This window comes from Hyperolius riggenbachi, chromosome 8, assembly GCF_040937935.1.
Source record: "Hyperolius riggenbachi isolate aHypRig1 chromosome 8, aHypRig1.pri, whole genome shotgun sequence".
NCBI lineage: Eukaryota > Metazoa > Chordata > Amphibia > Anura > Hyperoliidae > Hyperolius > Hyperolius riggenbachi.
In genome coordinates, this window is record NC_090653.1 from 195,912,582 (window position 1) to 195,939,513 (window position 26,932).

Here is a 26,932-nt window from a genome sequence, read left to right on the forward strand (position 1 = left end):
AACGCTTCCGCATTACGATTATTTTCTGACAACGCTGCCCCATTACGATTATTTTCTGGTGAAACGCTGCTGCCTTATGATTAATTTCTGGTGAAATGCTGCTGCAATAAGTGTATTTTCTGGTGAAACGCTGCCACCTTAGGAATATTTTCCGGTGAACTGCTGCTGCAATAAGTGTATTTTCTGGTGAAACACTGCCACATTACGATTATTTTCTGGTGAATTACGATTCTGAATTACGATAATTACTATTATTTTCTGATGAAACACTGCCGCATTATGATTATTTTCTGGTGAAACGATGCTGCATTATGATTATTTTCCTGGGGGGGGAGGGGCTGGGGGGGGGGGGGGGCGCCACAGGTTTTCTCGCCTGGAGTGACAAAATGACTAGAGGCACCCCTGGCTGCACGCCATGCCTCTTCCTGCTTTGTGGTCATTTGACCACGTGACGCCGCCGGCCGCGGCGGGCCAATGCGTACGTTCCCCTTACCTTCTGGGGATGGGGGCGTGCTCAGTAGGTGGCGTCCATGGCGGCGAGCGGGCGAATCTGTTCCTGGCTGATACGTACACACAGGTAGGCGTCTCATTGTACCATTTGCTCCCCAGAATATACCTGTTCTCTATCAGGTCCATTTTGTATCCTGATATTCCTGATTGGCTGAGATTGTATCCAGCCTAGGATTGGTCAGTTTGAACCTGAGTGGGGGTATATATTGTATACACTATTTCAATGTAGTTAAGCTGTCACCAACTTGAGAAAGGGGCTGAGCCCCGAAACGTCGTTCTGTGATTGCTATGTATTTACAATAAAAAAACATGATACTATTGGATGGTGCCGGCTCCACATCTTTGCATTGAACATCCGACTGGTTACCGGATAGCCTTGGCACATCCATCCTGCTTCCACTGACGGTGTGCTGCCTTTGCTTATACTGTCTAATTATTGATTGTATATTCGTGTATGCTTTATTTGAGTACTGATATTCTAACGTTTTTCCTGCCTTTCTTTCTATGTACTGCTCCATTGTACCAAACCCAATTCCGGGCTTGACCCAGTCCTGCTTGGTGAAATAAAATTGAACTGATTCTGATTTTAGGGGACGTTAAGGTCGCATAACGTGCCCCTAACGCAACGCATGGTGGTGTTGAAGTTGGACGTCAGATTGAGCCGCGTTATGCGGCTCTCAAAGCAGCCGCTCCAGGATAGTGATGGGAAGTCTGGATCTTTTTAAGGATTTGGATCATTCGAATCGGATCATTGAAAAGATCCGGATCTTCGAACCAAATCATTTGAATCATTTTACTAGGGAAGCAGACTGGGGGTGAAATGACTAGCAGGACACGACTTTCCCTGCACTGTACATTCTGTATGTTCTTGTTTCTTCCAGACAGACATCCAGTGTGAACCGAATCTTTCATTGTGATGATCCGGATGATTCGACTTACAAAAAAGATCTGGATCAAATGAACGATTAGTTCATGATCCAGACAACACTAGGAGTCCCACCAGGAGTCACCACAGTGCAGTGAATATTAATTAGCCATGTGGCTAGTCACTGAGCATGTGCAAACAATCTAACGCAGCTCTATAGGTGTATAACGTACAGCATGCTGCACTTTCATTTAACGTGCACCGTTATACCCTGATGCAACGTGTGCACTGTGAACAGCACATTGATTTTATAGTGCTGTGAGTTAGGCTGCGTTACTGGCTGCTGTAACGTGGGACTTTAACATCCCACTGTGAAACCAGCCTTAATCTCTGGAACAAAATGGCTTCTTCTTGTTTATGTTTGGTGCATATAGAATAGCTATTCTAAAAAGTGTTATTTAATTTTCAAAAACTGTACTGTACATTTTTAGCTCATCTTAATAAATAAGCCTATTGTAACGATTGGTGTAGCACACAGACGTCTGATTATTGTGTGATCTGCAGAATCACCAATAATACAGACTCTATACCCGATTATGTGGTGATCTGCAGTATCACCAATAAGGCAAGTATAGACGGCTGAGAAACAGAGGTGTAAAGTGTTTGGTGCAACAGTAGATTAACTGGATAAATCTCACCAGAGAAGCTGGTGAGTACTATCTGAAACAACAGTGCTAGACCTCACCAGGGGAGCTGGTGGGTACTAGCTGCAACAACAGTAGTATAAATAATAATAGTTGAATTACAGGATCTTCTCAAAAAATTAGCATATTGTGATAAAGTTCATTATTTTTTGTAATGTACTGATAAACATTAGACTTTCATATATTTTAGATTCAAATACACACAACTGAAGTAGTTCAAGCGTTTTATTGTTTTAATATCGATGATTTTGGCATACAGCTCATGAAAACCCAAATTTCCTATCTCAAAAAATTAGCATATTTCATCCGACCAATAAAAGAAAAGTAATTTTAAAACAAAAAAAGTCAACCTTCAAATATTTATGTTCAGTTATGCACTCAATACTTGGTCGGGAATCCTTTTGCAGAAATGACTGCTTCAATGCGACGTGGCATGGAGGCAATCAGCCTGTGGCACTGCTCAGGTGTTATGGAGACCCAGGATGCTTCGATAGCGGCCTTAAGCTCATCCAGAGTGTTGGGTCTTGCGTCTCTCAACTTTCTCTTCACAATATCCTACAGATTCTCTATGAGGTTCAGGTCAGGAGAGTTGGCAGGCCAATTGAGCATAGTAATACCATGGTCAGTAAACCATTTACCAGTGGTTTTGGCACTGTGAGCAGGTGCCAGGTCGTGCTGAAAATGAAATCTTCATCTCCATAAAGCTTTTCAGCAGATGGAAGCATGAAGTGCTCCAAAATCTCCTGATAGCTAGCTGCATTGACCCTGCCCTTGATAAAACACAGTGGACCAACACCAGCAGCTGACATGGCACCCCAGACCATCACTGACTGTGGGTACTTGACACTGGACTTCATTTTGGCATTTTCCTCTCCCCAGTCTTCCTCCAGACCCTGGCACCTTGATTTCCGAATGACATGTAAAAGATGCTTTCATCCGAAAAAAAGTACTTTGGACCACTGAGCAACAGTCCAGTGCTGCTTCTCTGTAGCCCAGGTCAGGCGCTTCTGCCGCTGTTTCTGGTTCAAAAGTGGGTCCATGCTTCCATCTGCTGAAAAGCTTTATGGAGATGAAGATTTCATTTTTCAGCACGACCTGTCACCTACTCACAGTGCCAAAACCACTGGTAAATGGATTACTGACCATGGTATTACTGTGCTCAATTGGCCTGCCAACACTCCTGACCTTAACCCCATAGAGAATCTGTGGGATATTGTGAAGAGAGAGTTGAGAGACGCAAGACCCAACACTCTGGATGAGCTTAAGGCCGCTATCGAAGCATCCTGGGCCTCCATAACACCTGAGCAGTGCCACAGGCTGATTGCCTCCATGCCACGCCGCATTGAAGCATTCATTTCTGCAAAAGGATTTCCGACCAAGTATTGAGTGCTTAACTGAACATAATTATTTGAAGGTTGACTTTTTTTGTTTTAAAAACACTTTTCTTTTATTGGTCAGATGAAATATGCTAATTTTTTGAGATAGGAAATTTGGGTTTTCATGAGCTGTATGCCAAAATCATCAATATTAAAACAATAAAAGGCTTGAACTACTCCAGTTGTGTGTATTTAAATCTAAAATATATGAAAGTCTAATGTTTATGAGTACATTACAGAAAATAATGAACTTTATCACAATATGCTAATTTTTTGAGAAGATCCTGTATATATAGACAGCGCTCCGCAGGTTCAAAGACAATACTTCACTCCCTTAGGAGTTGCACTCATCCCGCCTGTTTGACCACTGCAAGACTGGTCAAAGATCGCTCAGTGATGTCCCGTTCACTCCATCAGGGTTGCGGTACACCAGATGATCTTTCTCCTTTAGTTTTCCCAGGCTCCGCTGTTCCTAGAAGCTGTTGGTTCCAATTCCTCCTCGGATGTTGCTGTTCCTATATGCAATTGGCTCAGGAAGAGAGGAACAAACCTCGCATAGCGTAATTCCGTAGGATAAAAGTAAACTTTATTTAAAATTGCACTTACAAGCTGGTGCACGATATCAGCGCTCAGATTTTAACGGCTCCCCCCCGTGCCTCTCAGAATAGACTCGTAGGCCACCACGTCTCTCTTTGCCCGTCTGCTACTGCTCGCTCCGTAGTGGTGCGCACTTCCTGGTCGTCCTTAGGCTCCACCCTACGCGTTTCGTCACCTCGCGTGACTCATCAGGGTCACGCGAGGTGACGAAACGCGTAGGGGGAGCCTAAGGACGACCAGGAAGTGCGCACCACTACGGAGCGAGCGGTAGAAGACGGGCAAAGAGAGACGTGGTGGCCTACGAGCCTATCCGGAGAGGCACGGGGGGGAGCCCGTTAAACTGTGAGTGCTGATTTCGTGCACCAGCTTGTAAGTGCAATTTTAAATAAAGTTTACTTTTATCCTTCGGAATTACGCTATGCGAGGTTTGTTCCTCTCTTCCTGAGCCAATTGCATATAGGAACAGCAACATCCGGGGAGGAATTGAAACCAACAGCTTCTAGGAACAGCGGAGCCTGGGAAAACTAAAGGAGGAAGATCATCTGGTGTACCGCAACCCTGATGGAGTGAACAGGACATCACTGAGCGATCTTTGACCAGTCTAGCAGTGGTCAAACAGGCGGGGTGAGTGCAACTCCTAAGGGAGAGAAGTATTGTCTTTGCACCTGCGAAGCGCTGTCTATATATAATTCAAGTTTAAAGGGGACCCGCCAAGGTCCATATAGAGCGCAGACGACAAAAAAAAGACTGTGACCTGATTTATATATTTTTATTATAAACTGGAGGACATTTGAATAATTATAAATATTAGATTTATATGCTGAAGGGACCTATTGATACATCCTAGCGCTGATCTCTATAATTGTATTGAGTATAAATAATAGGTCTTACCAGAGGAGCTGGTAAAGTACTAACAACAGGAGTGACAACAAAATTTGGCTAAACCTTACCAGGGGAGCTGGTAAGGTACTATCAGCACAAGCGACTGAATAGCTTAACTAGACCTTACCAGAGGAGCTGGTAAGGTACTATCAGTCACAGGAGCTGTATAACTTAAACTAAACCTCACCAGAGGAGCTGGTGGGTATTAATCAAAAGAGCACCTCACCCGTGGCAAGGGCCCACTGGTGAGTAGAGAGGTCAGACAGGCAAGGTTTGGCAACTGAGAGGCGAATACAGTACAGAAACGTAAGGCAGAAGAATAGTGAGTTATCAGGCAGAGGTTCAGCAACTAAGGTCAGATAGGCAGAAGTACAGAATCGATGAGCAATAGCAAGGTCAGAGTATAGCCAGAATCATACACAGGTAATCAGTAATACAATATAACAATAGTCCTAGTCTTGTGTGAAATCCCTGGTTTCCTCCCAGATCAAAGCACACCGGATACTAGTCTAAGGTCTGAGCGCTAACACGAGTGTATTCGCAACAGCAGACAAGTTGCAAATGACCAGTGAAGGCTTAAGAAGCCGAGGAGAGCTCACAGCCGCGCCTCTACCAATCAGCCAATCCGAGTGGCGTGAGTCACCTCTGACGTCAACCGACTGGCAGGTCAGCTGACGCGCCTACTTCCAGCATAAAGGTCCTGTCTCCGCGCGTGCCCGCGCGATACAGCGACCCTATGAGCACGAGACAGTACCGTTCCCGGCGTGCTAGACGCTGACGGAACGGATGAGGCCTGAGAACAGGGAACAAAGGCGGCTGCATGTCCACAGCTGCCATAGTTGCAGATGTTACACCTATATAATAAAATCCAAGTGTCTCTGCGCCCATGTGTGTCCCTGTGTGTGTGTCCCTGCTCATAACAAACTGTGCATGTGTGCAGAGACACCAAGGGGGAGTGATGTGCAGCTTCAAGGGTCGGACGGGGCCAAGGGTGTGTGCGCGCGCGCACAACGGGTGCGCGCCGCGGGTACACGTGGCGGGTAAGCGCCGAGGGTGCGCGGGCAGCGGGCGCACGCACAGTGACATGCGGTGACAGACTTAGAGCCTGTTTTTAAACAGGCTTAGGTCAGCTAGTACTAGGATAATTTTATTAATTCAAATTTTTTTTTGGTTTATAGAGGCCAAATTCAAGATCAGAATTTAGTACAGGATAACCAAATACCTAATTCGTTTTTCTCTCTCAAACTAATCAAGATCAATTTCTGTATAGTGAAGCATAGTGATGTCAAGCTTTATAGTCATCAAATAAGATTGGATCCTAGACTGCGTCACATCTTTCAGGTATCAATATGTCCCCAGATCCTGTGCAATTTGCGTTAAAGCAGAACTAAAATATGATAAAAAAAAAAAAAGACTTTGACTTACCTGGGGCTTCTGTCAGCACCCTGCAGCCTCCCTGTGCCTGCGCCATCTCTGAATGATCCTCCGGTCCCCCGCAGTGGCTCTGTTTCTCGACCGCTGACTTACAAGTCTAAGGCCAGGCCGCGCGTGTCCTCATTCGCGCTTCCGTCACCGGGATGGTCCAGCGCAGGTGCAGTATTAGAAAACCTTGTACTGCACCTGCCCAGGACGCTCCTGGTGAGAGGAACGCAATTGAGGACAGGGCTACCCAGGTGCAGTGGATGGTGACTTGTGGTCAAGAAACGGAGCCACGGCGGTGGACTGGAGAATTATTCAGAGATGGCGCGGGCACAGGGAGGTTGCAGGGGGCTGGCAGAAGCCCCAGGTAAGTAAAAGTATTTTTTTATCACAATTCAGTTCAGCTTTACGTTGAAAATAGCTCCTTTAATTGACCACTGTAGAAGATACAGTAGATTGTGGCATGGTCTAAACCCTGTATTTGCTAAAGCTAACCTGGCCAAAAATGATGCTGAAGCCCAAAATTATTCACAATTTGCTTTAAAATGTTTTTAAAGAATTACATTAACTAACAAGTGATTTGATTCAGGAATACAAAAATCTCCTTGAATCAAGATCAGGGTTGCTCACCAGGACTTTCGAATTCGAATGTACCCGAATTATCCTGTAGATTTTCATGGTTGCCGAATTCGAATAGCGATCCTGCTCCCAAATTCGAAGTCGAATTTTCCCGAATAGTGCCTCTCGAATTCGGCCGTGATCACGGATTTTAACCCGTTCGGATTCGGCTACCGTCGCCCAAAACCCGCCGACTTTAAGGGTTAATAACAAAGCCCCCTTAAATGCCAGAATCACCAAATTTGCAGGTTGCAGGAAAAGTGGGATCAAGGGGGAACATTTTTTTTTCAAAAAGACCTTACACTTTTTGAGAAAATTGGTTTTAAAAGTTCAAAGAAAAAAACGATACATTTAAATGCCGGTCACTGACAGATCGTGGGAAATATTTCCCAGCAGTTAATAGCAAAGGCCCCTTACATCCTAGCAACACCAAATTTGCAGGTTATGTTAAAAAGATAGTGGGAAACAATTTTTTTTTTTTTAAAAATAAAAATGTTTATTTTTGGGGATGTTCTGAGTGTGGGAAATCTGAAAAAAAATGACGTGGGGTCCCCCCTCTCGAGCCTCTGTAACCCCTTGTCCCCCATGCAGGCTGGGATAGCCAGAATGCGAAGCCCCGGCCGACTGGGGCTTCGCATCCTGAGTTATACCAGCCCGCATGGTATGGGGGGGCTCTGAAGGGGAGGGGCGGACAAGCCTCCCTCTCCCCCCCCGGAGGCCTTGTCCAATCCATGGACAAGGGGCTCTTCCCACCTCCGGTGCCTCAGGCGACGACTCCCTAGGGGGAGTTCATGGTGGCATCTGGGTGTCCCCTTTAAGAAGGGGACCCCAGATGCCCTCCCAGGAGAAATGAGTTACCCATTTCCACAAAGGGTTAAATGAAATAAAAACGACGACGAGAAAATCATTTTCATAATCTTAATTAACCAGAAATACTTACCTGTACCTTTAAAAAAAATTTCCCACGGCAATATCCTCAAAATGATCTAACGTATACAGTATCCTCTATCTTGCGATCTTCAATTACCTTGATTGAAGATCTCCCATGGCAATTACCCGTGAAGATCTCCCACCCGAGGATATTCCCGTGGGAACATTTTTTTAAAGGTACAGGTAAGTATTTCTGGTTAATTAAGATTATTAAAATACTTTTCTTTTCGTGTTTTTGTTTCATTTAACCCTTTGTGGAAATGGGTAATTTCTCCTGGGAGGGGGGTGGGCATCTGGGATACCCTTTGTGGAAAAGGGCTCATTTCTCCTGGGAGGGGGGTCAGCATCTGGGGTACCCTTCTTAAAGGGGACTCACAGATGACACCATGAACCCCTCCAGGGAGTCGTCGCCCCCACCTCCTCCTGGGACACCGGAGGTGGGGAAGAGCCCCTTGTCCATGGATTGGACAAGGGCTCTAGGGGGGAGGGGCAGGCTTGTTCGCCCCTCCCCCCCAAGCCTCCCCATACCATGGACCACGCTGGCTGGTATAGCTCAGGATGCGAAGCCCCAGTTGGCCGGGGCTCCGCATTCTGGATATCCCAGCTTGCATGGAGGACAAGGGGTTACAGAGGCTCGGGAAGGGGGACTTCACGTCATTTTTTTTCATATTTTCCACACTCAGCACATTAAAAAAAATATTTTTTTAAAAGACTTCCGAGGCCACAAGTATGATACTGTAACGATTGGGTGCTGCAACTCAGACGTCTGTTTATTTGTGCTCTGCAGAACCACAAATAATGCAGACGCTATACCTGATTATGTTGTGATCTGCAGTATCACCAATAATACAAGTATAGCTAGCAGAGAGTAAGGTGTGGTGTTTGGTGCAACAGTATAGACTTCTCCAGTGGAGCTGGAGAGTCTAACAACACAAATATAAACAATAGACCTTTACCAGAGGAGCTGGTAAAGTATAAGTAAAAGAGAGAGTCAAAGCAGTTTGGCTAAACCTTACCAGAGGAGCTGGCAAGGTACTATCTGTCACTGGAGCTATATACTAACTCTGAACCTCACCAGAGTAACTGGTGGGTACTAACTGGAATCAACGCTAGCCCTCACCAGTAGAGTTGGGCCGAACCTCCGATTTTAGGTTCGCGTACCTGGTTCGCGAACTTCCGCGGAAGGTTCGGTTCGCGTTAAAGTTCGCGAACCGCAATAGACTTCAATGGGGATGCGAACTTTGAAAAAAAAAAATAATTATGCTGGCCACAAAAGTGATGGAAAAGATGTTTCAAGGGGTCTAACACCTGGAGGGGGGCATGGCGGAGTGGGATACATGCCAAAAGTCCCCGGGAAAAATCTGGATTTGACGCAAAGCAGCGTTTTAAGGGCAGAAATCACATTGAATGCTAAATGACAGGCCTAAAGTGCTTTCAAACATCTTGCATGTGTATACATCAATCAGGTAGTGTAATTAAGGTACTGCTTCACACTGACACACCAAACTCACCGTGTAACGCAGCGCAAACAGCTGTTTGTGTAGTGACGGCCGTGCTGGACTGGTGCGCATCATGGCGAGAGTGCAGGTTTTGGTGGCTTTACAGCCCATATGGTCCACTGAACAGAACAGGTATGCAGTGGCGGGTTCACTAAACAGAACAGGTATACAGTGGCGGGTTCACTAAACAGAACAGGTATACAGTGGCGGGTTCACAGAACAGGTATGCAGTGGCAGGTTCACTGAACACAACAGGTATGCAGTGGCGGGTTCACTGAACAGGTATACAGTGGCGGGTCCACTGAACAGAACAGGTATGCAGTGGCGGGTTCACTGAACAGGTATACAGTGGCGGGTCCACTGAACAGAACAGGTATGCAGTGGCGGGTTCACTGAACAGGTATGCAGTGGTGGGTTCACAGAACAGGTATGCAGTGGTGGGTTCACAGCACAGGTATGCAGTGGTGGGTTCAATGAACAGGTATACAGTGGCGGGTCCACTGAACAGAACAGGTATGCAGTGGCAGGTTCACTGAACAGGTATGCAGTGGTGGGTTCACAGCACAGGTATGCAGTGGTGGGTTCACAGCACAGGTATGCAGTGGTGGGTTCACAGCACAGGTATGCAGTGGTGGGTTCACAGCACAGATATGCAGTGGTGGGTTCACAGCACAGGTATGCAGTGGTGGGTTCACAGAACAGGTATGCAGCCAGACAGGAACAAGTTAAGCCTAACTAATCTTTCCCTGAGAGACAGTCTGCAGCAGCTCGCCCTACTCTCACTAACGCAGGCAGCACACGAGTGACCGTAATGGCCGCCGCTGCCTGCCTTATATAAGGGGGGGGTGGGGCTCTAGGGGCTAGTGTAGCCTAATTGGCTACACTGGGCCTGCTGACTGTGATGTAGAGGGTCAAAGTTGACCCTCCATGTGCATTATGGGGCGAACCGAACTTCCGCAAAGGTTCGCCTGCGGGACGCGAACGCGAACCACTGAAGTTCGCATGGAACCGTTCGCAGGCGAACCGTTCGGCCCAACTCTACTCACCAGTGGATCTGGTGGGTCCTAGCTACAACAGAACGAGATAGTTTGGCAACACCTTACCAGTGGAGCTGGCAAGGTACTATCAGTGATAAGACAGTATTAATTAACAACACTTTACCAGAGGAGCTGGTAAAGTACTATCAGACACGGTAACTGTATAGTTTAACGAACCCTTACCAGAGGAGCTGGCAAGGGACTATCAGAAACAAGTGTCACTTCACCAGAGGAGCTGGTGGGTATATATAAACACCTCACCAGTGGCAAGGGCCCACTGGTGAGAGGAGTGGTCAGACAGGCAAGGTTCGGCAACAGAGAGGTAATATCAGTACAGAGCGATAGGCAAGAGAATAGTAGGTAATCAGGCAGAAGTTCAGCAACAGGGATCAGATAGGCGGAAGTGCAGAATCAGTCAGCAAATGCGAGGTCAGAGTATAGCCAGAATCATACACAAGTAATCAATAACAATATCACAATTCCTAGTCTGGTGTGAAGTCCTTGGTTTCAACACCTGGGAACTAGTCTAAGGTCTGAGCGCTAACACAAAGTATTCACGACAGCAGACAGTTTGCGAATGGCGAACGAAGGCTTTATAAAGCCGAGGAAGACTCTCAGCCGCGCCCATCTCGGAACAGCCAATCCGAGCGGTGAGAGTCACCTCTGACGTCAGCCGACCAGCAGGTCAGCTGACGCGCCTTCTCCCAGCATAAAGGTCCTGTCTCCGCGCGCGCCCGCGCGAAACAGCGACTCTATGAGCAGATGACAATATCGTTCCCGGCGTGCTAGACACCCACGGAACGGATGAGGTCTGAGAAGAGGAAGCAAAGGCAGCTGCGGGTACACCCTGCGTGTCCCCAGCCACCATTCCTACAGATGTTACAGTACCCCCCCCACTAGCCGTGGACTCCAGACACGATCCTCCAGGCCTATCAGGATGTGACTTGTGAAACTCTTCTATGAGTTCCTCCGCGTGCATGCGAGAAGTTGGTACCCAAGATCTCTCCTCTGCCCCATACCCTCTCCAGTGGACCAGGTACTGAATGGAGTTACGCACCACCCGAGAATCCAATATCTGCTCTATCACGTACTCTGGCTTTCCATCAATTACCACAGGGGGGAGAGGAATCCACGTGCACAGCAGTTTTCAAGAGGGATACATGGAACGTTCTAACACCTCTGAAGCTGGGTGGGAGTGAAACAACATAAGTGACATTGTTGACCCTCTTGGACACAGGATATGGCCCTATAAACTTGGGACCCAATTTAGCAGAGGGCTGCTTTAAATTCAAATGCCTAGTAGAGTTGCCCACTAAATCCCCCAGAACAAAATTCCACTCCGCAGAACGTCTCTTATCTGCCTGTTTTTTTCTGGGTGGTAAAGGCCTTTTTCAAATTCCTTTTTACTTTTCCCCTGATCTCTTTTAAATTTTCCTGCCATTCCTCCAAAGCCAGGAGTGGTGATGACACCACCGGCAATGGAGAGAATTTTGGTGATCTCCCCGTTACCACCTGAAAAGGGGAGAAACCCGAGGAAGCACTTTTCAAATTATTGTGGGCAAATTCTGCAAAAGGCAAGAATTTGACCCAATCCATCTGAGCATCAGCCACGTAGCATCTTAAGAACTGATCTAGTGACTGATTGAATCTTTCAGTCTGCCCGTTTGTCTGTGGGTGGTAGCCGGAGGAAAATGACAGGTTCATTCCCATGTGATGGCAGAAGGCCTTCCAAAACCTGGACACGAACTGGACTCCCCTATCTGACACAACATTCTCTGGGATCCCATGTAGTCTAAAGATGTGGTGGATGAAGAGCTCCGCCAATTCCTGTGCAGTGGGGAGTCCGTCCAATGGGATAAAGTGGGCCATCTTACTGAACCTATTGACTACCACCCATATGACTGTTTTACCCTCAGATCTGGGCAGTTCACCCACAAAGTCCATGGACACATGGGTCCATGGTTGCTCAGGCACTGGAAGTGACTGTAGGATACCTACAGGAGCCCGTCTGCATGCCTTACTTCTAGCACACACAGAGCAATTCCCTACGAACTCCTTACAATCAGACACTATTGAGGGCCACCATACACAACGGTCTAACAACTCCTGAGTGCGAGCAATCCCAGGGTGACCGGCAGTCTTATGGGTATGGAAAATATGAAGAATTTTTAATCTGAACTGTAAAGGTACAAACAGAACACCCTCTGGTTTCCCTTCCGGTACCTCCTGCTGGAATGGGCCTAACGTAGATACCCACTCCTCCCAGGAATCTATCTCAAGGCGTTCAGAGGGTGACTCATCGGTCCCCTCCACTTGAAGCTCAGTAGAGGCTAAGTTAACCTTCTCCAAACAATGATGATGACAATATGGAGACCAGGTCAACAATTGCATGGAACTCCAGTCAATCTGAGGAGAATGTTTCTTAAGCCATGGCATACCCAAAATGACAGTGGAGGTGGACATCTTGAGGACCAGAAACTGAATCAGTTCCTTATGCAGGACCCCTAATTGACATGATAACACAGGTGTCTGAGTAATGGAGTGTTTGATAGGCAATGGGGAATCATCCACTGCAGTAATTTGAACCTGTTGTCCCACAGGAGTCAAAGGAAAACCAAACTTAATAGCAAAATCATAAGCCATAACATTAACAGCCGAACCTGAGTCTATAAAGGCCTGAGTGGTGCAAACCTGTCCCTCCCAGGAATGCCCTATCTGCATTGGCTCCTCATGAGGTGGAGAGGATGGCACAGGAGCCGTGAAAGTACTAGAAGCAAATCTGCCTAGAACTTTACCCCGAGTCTGTCTTTGATAGCGAACTCGCCTATCAATTTTAATTGCCAAGGATATGGCCTCATCCAACGATTTGGGTTCAGGATGACCCAACATCAAATCAGCTACCGCATCCGATAATCCTGATAGGAAACAGTCTAAGAGTGCGTACTGCCCCCACCTGGCTGACACTGCCCATCTCCTAAACTCTGCCGCGTAGGTTTTGACGGGATTATGCCCCTGCCTGAGGGTCTTTAATTTCCTCTCTGACGTGGCTGCTAAATCAGGATCATCATATATAATTGCCATCGCCCTAAAGAAATCATTAACTGATGCCAAGGCCTCATGCCCCTGGGGAAGACTGTAGGCCCAAGACTGCGAATCACCAGATAGTAATGTCTTAATAAATGTCACTCTCTGACCTTCTGATCCTGAGGAGACTGGCCGTAGCTCAAAGTATGATAAACAACGGTGTTTGAAATTTCAAAAATCAGACCGATGCCCCGAGAACTTTTCAGGACCTAGGTTCAGCACCCTAGGTTCAATCGCACGAGGGGTTGACACTTGTGCATTAGAATCTATTAGCCGGTTAACTGACTCAACCAGTTGATCAATTTGAGTCTGCTGTGCATTAACCGTCTTAATGAGCTCATTAAGAGTTGTGGCTAACAAGTCGACCCGATTGCACAGTGTCTCCATATTTTTTCTGGTCTGCTGTTCTGTAACGATTGGGTGCTGCAACTCAGACATCCGATTATTTGTGCTCTGCAGAACCACAAATAATACAGACGCTATACCTGATTATGTGGTGATCTGCAGTATCACCAATAATACAAGTATAGCTAGCAGAGAGTAAGGTGTGGTGTTTGGTGCAACAGTATAGACTTCTCCAAATATAAACAATAGACCTTTACCAGAGTAGCTGGTAAAGTATAATTAAAAGAGAGAGTCAAAGCAGTTTGGCTAAACCTTACCAGAGGAGCTGGTAAGGTACTAACAGCACAAGTGACTGAGTAGTTTAGCTAGCCCTTACCAGAGAAGCTGGCAAGGTACTATCCGTCACTGGAGCTATATACTAACTCTGAACCTCACCAGAGTAACTGGTGGGTACTAACTGGAATCAACGCTAGCCCTCACCAGTGGATCTGGTGGGTCCTAGCTACAACAGAACGAGATAGTTTGGCAACACCTTACCAGTGGAGCTGGCAAGGTACTATCAGTAATAAGACAGTATTAATTAACAAGACTTTACCAGAGGAGCTGGTAAAGTACTATCAGACACGGTAACTGTATAGTTTAACAAACCCTTACCAGAGGAGCTGGCAAGGGACTATCAGAAACAAGTGTCACCTCACCAGAGGAGCTGGTGGGTATATATAAACACCTCACCAGTGGCAAGGGCCCACTGGTGAGAGGAGTGGTCAGACAGGCCAGGTTCGGCAACAGAGAGGTAATATCAGTACAGAGCGATAGGCAAGAGAATAGTAGGTAATCAGGCAGAAGTTCAGTAACAGGGATCAGATAGGCGGAAGTACAGAATCAGTAAGCAAATGCGAGGTCAGAGTATAGCCAGAATCATACACAAGTAATCAATAACAATATCACAATTCCTAGTCTGGTGTGAAGTCCTTGGTTTCAACACCTGGGAACTAGTCCAAGGTCTGAGCGCTAACACAAAGTATTCACGACAGCAGACAGTTTGCGAATGGCGAATGAAGGCTTTATAAAGCCGAGGAAGACTCTCAGCCGCGCCCATCTCGGAACAGCCAATCCGAGCGGCGAGAGTCACCTCTGACGTCAGCCATCCAGCAGGTCAGCTGACGCGCCTTCTCCCAGCATAAAGGTCTTGTCTCCGCGCGCGCCCGCGCGAAACAGCGACTCTATGAGCAGATGACAATACCGTTCCCGGCGTGCTAGACACCGACGGAACGGATGAGGTCTGAGAACAGGAAGCAAAGGCGGCTGCGGGTACACCCTGCGTGTCCCCAGCCGCCATTCCTACAGATGTTACAGATATGTTAAAAATATAGCAGGAAACAATATTCAAAGGGCTTTCGAGGCCACAAATGTGAAAAAAATACCTTCTCATAATCCAGATCCATGGAGGACGCCATCCGCGCCCTCCCTTTCATTCCGCCATGGCTCGCACAGTAATGCCGGCCCCGGTCGGGTCACGACCCCTCCGAACGGGTCGGGTTCTCATTCCTCCCTCAATATGGCCGCCACAGATTGCTGCAGCTGCAGTCCACATAGACGCATTTTCGGCTGCGCACCTCTAGGGCCTCCTCCCACTGCGTCATCAATATGCGTGCATACATCGGACGCATCGGGAGGAGGCCCACGAGCTGGGCAGCCGCAATAGCGTCTATGCGGGATGCGCAGCTGCGGCAATCTGTGACAGCCATATTGAGGGGGGGAATGAGAACCCGACCCGGAGGGGTAGGGACCCGACCGGGGCCGGTACTACTGCGGGAGCCATGGCGGAATGAACGGGAGGGCGCGGATGGCATCCTCCATGGATCTGGATTATGGAAAGGTATTTAACTTTTTTCACATTTGTGGCCACGGAAGTCCTTTAAATATTGTTTCCTGCTATCTTTTTAACATATCCTTCAAATTTGGGGTTGCTAGGATGTAAGGGGCCATTGCTTTTAACTGCTAAAGTCGGCGGGTGATAACCAACCAGAGTTATAGGGGTGCAATGTGCTGAATTTTGCCATCCCCTTTTATTGGGCTCCCTATTTCACTTTAAAAAATCTCAAATCTTTTCAAAGGGCGATGGCTCAGCAGTGGTACATTTTCTAGCATTGTAGGGATTCTTAGGGGGATCATGACTGGTGAGTTTCGGGCCCCTAAGCCATAGAGGTCATAGCCTAGGGTCACAAAAACCTGTTTATTTTGGCAATGTTAATGGTGGAGATTCTGACGAACATAAATCACACATAGTGCATTACTATTACTGCAGTCTCAAATTCCACATTTCATCCACGCCACCCAACACGTGCAAAAGTGATATTAGTGTGTTCGACTCTATAAATATTATATATATATATATATATATATATATATATATTAGATATTTATTAATTATATATATTTTTATATATATTTATTAGTTGTTCCTTGCTCAAGTTTTTAAGCATTTTTAATAATAATTTTTATTCTATCGATCATCATTTTTAGTAGGATTATGAGTAATGAGTATTTAGTTATTCTACCAGTAGATGGCGCTCAGTATCAGTATATTTAAGCATGGAGTGCCACCATGGGGAAGTCCATGGTGGGCGCGTTCCAGGCACACGCTGATGACGTGGGCGGAGAGGAGCGCACAATATGGGTAATTAGGAACGTCGTCGTTTTTGCGCACATATGGGGAGGAGTCCACACTATAAGAGACGTCGGCACCCTTGTGACGTCAGCCCCTGACGAGTCCATTGGACGAAACACGTAGGGCGGAGCCAGGAGCGCTGAAGTCACTGGGCAGCGGGAAGTACGCTCGCACAGAGTGAAGGAGAGCGGAGTATCGGGATGCCGGTGCCGCTAGAGGGTGAACGATATTGGTGGGCTGTGATGCCCGAGATGCCCTTTATTCATCTAGTCACGTGAGTGCGCTGGATTGTGCAGGCCTTTGTGACTATTTAAATACTGGATTACGCTATGTTTGTTTTTATATATTTTTTACATGCGGAATTGTGCAATAAATCTGGATTTACTTGGCTGTGTGAAAAAACAAGTGTGGAGGCTGTAATTTAAAGTTGGCCGCTTGAAGGCTGCGCGCTAGACCCACCTGGACTTTAAAGTGGTGTCCATCTGGTGAGCTGCTAGGTTGGAGGGGATTGTTTCTCACTGAGTGGAGCACACTAATATCACTTTTGCACGTGTTGGGTGGCGTGGATGAAATGTGAAATTTGAGACTGCAGTAATGCACTATGTGCGGCTTTCTGTTTTAGATCCCAAGAGGAGCGCTGTCACAGCAACGTGGACTAATATACAAGGCATTGTGATAGCGAATACTCATGTGAAAGACTGACTGTTTTTGGTATAACAATTTTGGCAGGCGCAGTTTTCTTTCTTTTAAGAACATAAATCACAGCCATGGCCGTTAGCAAAGTCTGAATCTCACGACATGTCTCATGCAGGTAGAAGGCATATTGTTGTACTTGCACTCCAATGTTGGGTTCCCTAAATCTCTGCAAACCAGAGTTATGGGGTGCAAAAGTGCTAAAATCCCCCATAGGCTTTCATTGGGCCTCCTATATCACTTTCAAAAATCTCACATTTTTTCAAAGGGTGATGGCTCAGCAGTGGCAAATTTTCTAGCATTGTAGGGACTCTTAGGGGGATCATGACTGGTGAGTTTCGGGCCCCTAGGCCAAAGAGGTCATTGCCTAGGGTCACAAAACCTGTTTATTTTGGCAATGTTAATGGTGGAGATTCTGACGAACATAAATCGCAGCCATGGCCGTTAGCAAAGTCTGAATCTCACGACATGTCTCATGCAGGTAGAAGGCATATTGTTGTACTTGCACTCCAATGTTGGGTTCCCTAGATCTCTGCAAACCAGGGTTATGGGGGTGCAAAAGTGCTAAAATCCCTCATAGAATTTCATTGGGGCCTAGGTTTTCAGGGTACAAAAGCGCAGGTTTCTGCCGAACGGTAAGGTAAGGGCCCGAAACTCACCAGTCATGATCCCCCTAAGAGTCCCAACAATGCTAGAAAATTTGCCACTGCTGAGCCATCGCCATTTGAAAAAATGTGAGATTTTGGAAAGTGATATAGGAGGTCCACTCCCTGAAGGGGGGGGGGGGGGCGACGACTCCCTGGGGGGGGGGGGAGAGGTCATGGTGGCATCTGTGAGTCCCCTTTAAGAACGGGACCCCAGATGCCCACCCCCCTCCCAGGAGAAATGAGAATACCCATTTCCACAAAGGGTTAAATGAAATAAAAGCGACGACGAGAAAAGTATTTAATCTTAATTAACCAGAAATACTTACCTGTATCTTTTAAAAAATGTTTCCACGGCAATATCCTCGAAACGATGTAATGTATACAGTATCCTCTATCTTGCGATCTTCAATTACCTTGATTGAAGATCTCCCACGGCAATTAGCAATACTATACCTTACAATGCGTCCTGCTTGCGGACGCATAGCACCGGCTCCCGGTGTCCTCCCCGCCTCCTCACCTGTCACCCTCACCTAGCCTGGCACCTGGTGCACCCTTGGGTGCACCAGGTGCCACCCTAGGTGAGGGTGACAGATGCAGGCAGGTGGGGAGAGATCGCGGGAGCCAGCGCTATACGCCCTGCACAGGACACATTCTAAGGTATAGTAACCGGCTCATCAATGAGTCGGTTCTTTTTGTATTGAATCAAATGAACCGGCTCTGAATCGATTCATTCGATTGAATACAAAAAGAACCGGCTCATTACTATACCTTAGAATGCGTCCTGTGCAGGACGTATAGCGCTGGCTCCCGCTGGCTCCCCACCTGCCTGCACCTGTCACCCTCACCTAGGGTGGCACCCAGTGCACCCATGGGTGCACCAGGTGCCAGGCTAGGTAAGGGTGACAGGTGAGAAGGCGGGGAGGACAGCGGGAGCCGGTGCTATGCGTCCACACGTAGGACGCATTGTAAGGTATAGTATTGCTAATTGCCATGAGAGATCTTCAATCAAGGTAATTGAAGATCGCAAGATAGAGGATACTTTATACGTTGGATCATTTCCAAGGATATTATTTCTGTGGGAACATTTTTTTTAAAGGTACAGGTAAGTATTTCTGGTTGATTAAGATTATTAAAATACTTTTCTTGTCGTTGTGTTTTTATTTAATTTAACCCTTTGTGGAAATGGGTAAGAGGTACTTTGTACCCCTATACTCACTTCTCCTGGGAGGGGGGCAGTCATTTTTTTCAGATTTCCCACACTCAGAACATCCCCAAAAATAAACATTTTTAATAAAAAAAAAAAATATTGTTCCCCACTATCTTTTTAACATAATTTGCAAATTTGGTTTTGCTAGGATGTAAGGGGGATTTGCTACTAACTGCTGGGAAATATTTCCCACGATCTGTCATTGACCGGCATTTAAATGTATCTTTTTTTTTTATTTGAACTTTTAAAAACGATTTTCTCAAAAAGTATAAGGTCTTTTTTAATTTTTTTCCCCCTTGCTCCCACTTTTCTTCTTAACATAACCTGCAAATTTGGTGATTCTGGCATTTAAGGGGGCTTTGCAATTAACCCTTAAATTCGGCGGGTTTTGAATCACTAATTCACGGCCGAATTTCCCCTGACCCGGATCCGAATGAATGCACCCGAATCGAATTCGAGTCCATTCGATTTGGCCGAATCCGAATTTGACCCAGACCCGAATTCGAATGTACTCGAATCGAATTTGGGTACATTCGAGCATGCCTGATAATATCTGCAATATCACAAGGATGAGGGAAAATTAGCAGTACCTAATCCTGTATTTTATAGCCGCACAATAGCAAGACTTGGCTGGATGTGATACTCCTGACTTAAAATATCCCTTGAGAGAATTTATGAATTGGCTCTTGAAATCCCATTCTGTGTATTAGGCTTTATTTTATTTTTTTTATTTAAATTGATCCTGAATGCCAGATATTTCTCTTCAATTTCTACTAAAGATTGTATGGTGTGTGTTGGATTGTTAATTTATTAATATACACACCCTAGCAATTTTCTCTGAGTTTCCAATCATTTTTATCATAATTGAGGAAAAAATTTAACATAGGTGTGTGGTACATTGGTCATATTTTTGAAATGTTACAATCAGTCAGAAAAATTGATTGCAAATCTTAAATTGAACAGATATTTAAAAAATGTTATGGTGTGTGGCCACCTTTAGAGTAAGAACTTTACAGCAGGGATTTACTTGCCTATCACCACTATGGAGGAATTTGTCTCTTCCTGATTTGATAAATTGACTTTTAGCTAAGTTGGTAGGGTAGGGTGCTGCAACTGCTTACCAAGTGCTTAGGGATCAGTAGTGTGTTTCTTATTCAGGCCTTTTGGCCCTACTATAACTACCGATGAATGGTCTGAACTGCTTTGATTACCTACAATTTAAATTTACTTTTGCTGGGCAAAGGCAGATAATTGATCTAGTTATTGATCCATCTCCTGTTGTTAATCTATTAGCTCACACTACATCTAAAAAATAAAAAAAAATTCTAATTAAAAGTGAGAAAATTTGGAAAGATGAGTTGAATGACCTCTTACAGGATGACTGGACAAAGGCTCCGCCCGAAACATGTCGTTTGCCTCTGTATGCTGCTGCAACGATTGGGTGCTGCAACTCAGATGTCCGATTATTTGTGCTCTGCAGAACCACAAATAATACAGACGCTATACCTGATTATGTGGTGATCTGCAGTATCACCAATAATACAAGTATAGCTAGCAGAGAGTAAGGTGTGGTGTTTGGTGCAACAGTATAGACTTCTCCAGTGGAGCTGGAGAGTCTAACAACACAAATATAAACAATAGACCTTTACCAGAGGAGCTGGTAAAGTATAATTAAAAGAGAGAGTTTGGCTAAACCTTACCAGAGGAGCTGGTAAGGTACTAACAGCATAAGTGACTGAGTAGTGTAGCTAACCCTTACCAGAGGAGCTGGCAAGGTACTATCCATCGCTGGAGCTATATACTAACTCTGAACCTCACCAGAGTAACTGGTGGGTACTAACTGGAATCAACGCTAGCCCTCACCAGTGGATCTGGTGGGTCCTAGCTACAACAGAACGAGATAGTTTGGCAACACCTTACCAGTGGAGCTGGCAAGGTACTATCAGTGATAAGACAGTATTAACTAACAAGACTTTACCAGAGGAGCTGGTAAAGTACTATCAGACACGGTAACTGTATAGTTTAACAAACCCTTACCAGAGGAGCTGGCAAGGGACTATCAGAAACAAGTGTCACCTCACCAGAGGAGCTGGTGGGTATATATAAACACCTCACCAGTGGCAAGGGCCCACTGGTGAGAGGAGTGGTCAGACAGGCCAGGTTCGGCAACAGAGAGGTAATATCAGTACAGAGCGATAGGCAAGAGAATAGTAGGTAATCAGGCAGAGGTTCAGCAACAGGGATCATATAGGCGGAAGTACAGAATCAGTAAGTAAATGCGAGGTCAGAGTATAGCCAGAATCATACACAAGTAATCAATAACAATATCACAATTCCTAGTCTGGTGTGAAGTCCTTGGTTTCAACACCTGGGAACTAGTCTAAGGTCTGAGCGCTAACACAAAGTATTCACGACAGCAGACAGTTTGCGAATGGTGAATGAAGGCTTTATGAAGCCGAGGAAGACTCTCAGCCGCGCCCATCTCGGAACAGCCAATCCGAGTGGCGAGAGTCACCTCTGACGTCAGCCGACCAGCAGGTCAGCTGACGCGCCTTCTCCCAGCATAAAGGTCCTGTTTCCGCACGCGCCCGCGCGAGACAGCGACCCTATGAGCAGATGACAATACCGCTCCCGGCGTGCTAGACACCCACGGAACGGATGAGGTCTGAGAAGAGGAAGCAAAGGCGGCTGCGGGTGCACCCTGCGTGTCCCCAGCTGCCATTCCTACAGATGTTACAGCTGCTAATACAGTGATTTGCTGAGTCGCTTTGTGTGCCGTCTCCGTTTGTGTTATTCCTATGCCGGTATGTGCACAGAGCTTGGGAGGGTTGCGCGCATGAGGGGCAGCATAATTATAATGAAAGTAATCAGAGAAGGGCGGGGAGAGGCGGAGATACACAGCTATTGACTGGTGAAGAGACAGAGCTACTGTATACAGCTCTGCCTCTTCCTGGAAGCAAATTCTGCCAGAAGTCGTGGAAACTATTTAGGGCATTTTGGTTGGCATAAATACTCATTCTGCTGTGGGGATGCAGTGAAACAAATGATGATGATGACTGAAGTATAAAAAGAGGTAAAAAAAAAACAAAAAAAAACTTTAGTGTCTTTCTAAGGCACTGGGATTTGCATGATTATTTGGCCCAAAAATACTGACAGGGGCGTAACTAGAAATCACTGGGCCCCCTCTGCGAAACTTTGAATGGGGCCCCCTCCCGCCAAACTGCTCCCCGTATCAGCTTATTACACTTACTCTGTCTCTCTCTGATGGAGCAGAAGTGGCTCTGCAGCCTTCTCTAGCATCACTACTGTACACAGCACTTTGGTAGGGGTAGAGAGGTTGGGGGCTGGATGCTGTACAGAAGAGCCTGCAGCACATTGAATAGGGACTGTCTACACATCTTTGTCTAAAAAACTTTGTATGATTCCTTATCAGTGGCTGAGCAGATGCAGTCATTAGAACAATTGTGCAGAGAATAGAAAGCCTTTTCTCTCAGTGCCCAGACTCCTCAAGCATCACTACAGGACACAGCACCTGGGGAGGGGTAGAAAGGCTGGGGGAGAGCAGCACTGTACACAAGACCCTACTAAACACTGAATTTGATTGGATTGGATTGGATCCGGATACCCGGATAACCAGTATTCTAATGCATCACCTGTTGCCTAAATTACCTGGGGCATTTATCAAATACAAGCCATAACACCTGGAGAGACTCAAATTAACAGCAAGTGAAGATACAAACCCTGCTGAAATAGAAGTGCATTCTTGAGAAACTATTGTCCCTAGCTCCTGTTACATTTTTAACTTAGAATTCAAAATATCCAAAGATTTAAAACTGTGCTAATTAAACCCAGTCTTTACTAATCCATAAGGTTGCAGCTGGTAGATTACCCATAAAACGCTGATCTTACCAGGTGTTTATCTTTAGTCTGCTGAACCATAGATAAGTCACCACGTAGAGGAAGCTGAGCTGATAGTTCTTCATCTTTTTGCCCTAGCCAGTCAATGATTTCCTGCAGTGGTGGTTGCAGCTTGAGAGTGGGATCTGCAAATGCTTCTAGACGAGCCCTAAAGAAATGATGACAAAGAAATAGCTAGGTATAATGAGAATTAAAAACAAATCCTGAATAAACAAGTAGAAAAAAACAACACAACAATTGAATAAGGAGCCCGAGTTATTAGTTATCAACTACTTTGCACTGTTTGATAATCAAGAGCAAATACCAATTGAAGATTTTAGAAAGCAAAAGTGGGCCCATGGTGGCATATCTGGAATTTTCAAGGTGATTCTCAGCCATCACTTTGGAGCTTAATGCTTCAGGCAATAGGTGCAGCAATCACCAGCCGATAGCTGGCACTGTTGCCTTTTAAACACATACAAACATATAAAGGTGTTTTATAACCATTTCTTGACAAAAACGCTTCTCTCTCTAGTGTCTGACGTGACTTCCTGTTTATACAGGAAGTCGTGTCAGAGGTTACAGAGAGAAGTGTCCACGCTGGAGCACACGGAAGGTATGTAGGTGCCGCTGCCCGCCACTGCACACATATGGATATTGAAGCTGGAAGGGAGCACAGAGGGGAGAGCCCGAGGTGAGGGAGGGGGGGGGGGAAACAGTAAATTCGGGCGCCTGAGGCTAGTGGACAAATCGGGCGCCGCCATTCACTTCTATAATAAATATCGTTTAATGGGCGCCCGGTAGGAAAAAAGGGCGCCGGAGAAAACTAACGTTTTAAAAGCGGCGCCCGGAGACTTAATGTTTTATTACTGTTTCTCATGATTACACATTATTTAATGATTTATACATGTTTAAATATTATTTTTAAACGAAAACCAGTACAATATTTTTTCCAAACATTATTTTTAAACGAAAAACATTACTTTTTTTTTCTTTTCTTTTTTTTTTTTTTTTACATTATTTTTAAACGAAAAAAATAACAGGGGGGTCTTAGGTTTAGGCACCAACAGGGGGGTCCTAGGTTTAGGCACCAACAGGGGGTCTTAGGTTTAGGCACCAACAGGGGGGTCTTAGGTTTAGGCACCAACAGGGGGGTCTTAGGTTTAGGCACCAACAGGGGGTCTTAGGTTTAGGCACCAAAAGGGGGGTCTTAGGTTTAGGCACCAACAGGGGGGTCTTAGGTTTAGGCACCAACAGGGTGGTCTTAGGTTTAGGCACTAACAGGGGGGTCTTAGGTTTAGGCACCAACAGGGGGGTCTTAGGTTTAGGCACTAACAGGGGGGTCTAGGGGTTAGGGGTAGGTACAGGGAGAGTTACTTAGGCACCAACAGGGGGGTCTTAGGTTTAGGCATCAACAGGGGGGTCTAGGGGTTAGGGGTAAGTACAGGGAGGGTTACTTAGTAATTTTTTTTTTAAACGTTATTATACGTTTCATTATTTAAACGAAAGATTAACGTTTTTACAATTGCCGATTTAATGCACATTATTTAATGATTTATAACGTTTAAAAACATTACTTTTAAACGAAATACATTTTTAAACGTAATCCATGTTTATCGTTAAAAACCCGGCGCCCTTTTTTCCCATCGCCCCTTTTTAACGTACGCGGGGGGGGGACCGTTCCCCCTCCACGCCAAGTGTTGCCATAGCTTTCCCCTCATGCTGCGACCCCTCCAGCCCCCCAAAACGGCCCTGAGCGCCCCCCGCGGGCGCATGGGCTGTAGCATCTATTGTTACGCCCATGAATAGTGTTTATTGTAGTTTTCAAACAATGTGAATTCTCCCAACATCACCATGTGTATAGTTTTTCCACTAACCTATTAACCGTTGAACACACATAGCTGCCACCACAAATTTGCAAGGATGCTTGCCTCGCACATCAGATATCGCTGTGTTTAGAACCATTTATTAAACAATTCCTGCTACACCCACTGCAACTACTTTGTGGTAGCATTACAAAGCTCGTGTCAGGAATGCTGTGTGTTCCTGTCTTTCCTGATTACCTACTGGCACAGTGCATTAAGTGCCTGGACTACATCAACAAAAAAAGTTCTGAGACATGGTTGCAAAGGCTTCGTTCACATCCATTAGCGCAGATGGCTGTTCGATCGGAACGCAGCATGTACAATTGTACTCTATCTGTGCTGCTATGCGTGCGTTGCTGATCCCATTCACTACAGTGAATAGGTCAGTGCTGCGATTCTTGAAAACTACATGCAGCAGTGTGATTGCGCTGTCAATACCCTTGTACCGTTCTTGCGTGTTGCACACTATACGCATTGCCGAAATGCACATGGCAACACATATAGTCTGAACGAGGCCTTATGGTGATTTTTAGACCTCTTTTCCACTGGCAGCTGAACTGCTTGTTTATATAGAAGCTCATTCAGCCTTCTGGCCACAAGTGCCATTTGACTGCAATTACATGCAGCCGAATGGAAGAACTGTATCGCGTTTAACATGTGGTGGAATTACCCGGCAATAAAAACCGTCTCCTGAAGAAGAGCATAGAATGAACCCCTTTAGGAATAGAGATGGCCCAAACAGTTCGCCCGTGCACAGTTCCTGGCGAACATGGGCTGTTTGCCGTTCACATTTAACAGAAATGTTTTTGTACAAAATTTGCATTCGCATTTATTACATTAAAGTTACTGGCTGTTACTGGTCTGTTATTAGACCAATGGGGAGCCTTGGAGCCAAAATTTAAAGATACTTTTTGCTCTAGCTCAGGGGTGTCATACTCAAATAGACGGGGGGCCGAAATTAAAAACTTGGACCAAGTCGGGGGGCAACACCAATATGCCACTTGCCATTATATCTTAATCCCGCTGCACCGCAAACTTTGCAATAGGTGGCGCACTGCAGCAAGCCATGCCACAGAATGGCCGCCGCACCATAACACTCCAGTATGAGCAGGGGCCCTAGGGCTATGTGGTGTGGCACAATGTCTACTCTGCTACACCGCCTGCCACACTGCAATGTACCACCCATGCGACTTTCACAGTTCGGCAGTTTTTTTGGGGGGGATCATGTCCCCTGTGTGCCCCCATGCAGCCCCTCGTTTTTTTCTGGAGAGGAGTCATGTCACCTGTCCTCTGGTTCCCTCTGCGGCACCTCTTATTATGGGGGGACCTGTCCCTCATTGTTTGCCCATGGCTGTTAATATGGGAAGTGGGTGGGCAGAAGATGGTCAGCTCCCTCTCCAGTATAGATGGGCAGATTTGCCCCCAGTATTAGTTACCCCGCCTCCACAGTATAGATACCCCCCTTGTCCCCTTCCCCAAGTAGAGTATTTGGAGCGGAGTGTGCTTGAATAGTTACCACTTGGCCACCAGGACCCCTCGTCAAACTGTCACACACGCAGGATCTCCTCTTTATGATGCCCTACAGTGACACATGCATTAAGAGATGGCACATAGAGACACACTGTTAGTGTGACAGGCTGAAAAGGGATCCCAGTGCTGTCTAGAAGTAACTATTTCAGCAAGTTCTCACCCGCACATGCTGTTCACCCCATGCTGTCCACACAAATGGCTCCCCTGGGATGAAGCTGCCATGAGAGAAGAACGGAGTGTTTTATGACATCGGGAGTGGGCGGAGCAAGGTAGTCACAGTGCGTAGCCTCGCTCAGTGCTCAATTCTAAGAAGACGTCAGGAGCGGGCGGGGCAAGGGAGTGAGAGCGTAACCATGCTCAATCACTCCATGTAAAGAGGAGACGGCAGAGTGTGGTGCTGTCAAATGAAGAGGCCAGCCTCCAGAACAATAGGCAATTTAACATGGGAAGTGGGTGGGCGGAAGGGGGCGAAGCAGAGAACAGGACCGCAAGTCGAGCTCAAAGCTCCACAGGCCAAACTCAGTGATAAGTGCAGTATCCACTTGCGGGCCAAGTT

At 46.2% G+C, this 26,932-nt stretch overlaps 1 protein-coding gene across 3 annotated transcripts in view; it reads right to left on the reverse strand.

Moving 5' to 3' along the window:
* DRP2 (dystrophin related protein 2) overlaps positions 1–26,932 on the reverse strand; it is a 697,048-nt gene that overhangs the window by 579,417 nt on the left and 90,699 nt on the right. For all 3 annotated transcript variants that reach the window (XM_068248074.1, XM_068248073.1, XM_068248072.1), the window contains exon 3: positions 22,994–23,150. In XM_068248074.1, the coding sequence (XP_068104175.1) occupies positions 22,994–23,150 (157 nt within the window). The remainder of the gene's footprint in view (positions 1–22,993; positions 23,151–26,932) is intronic.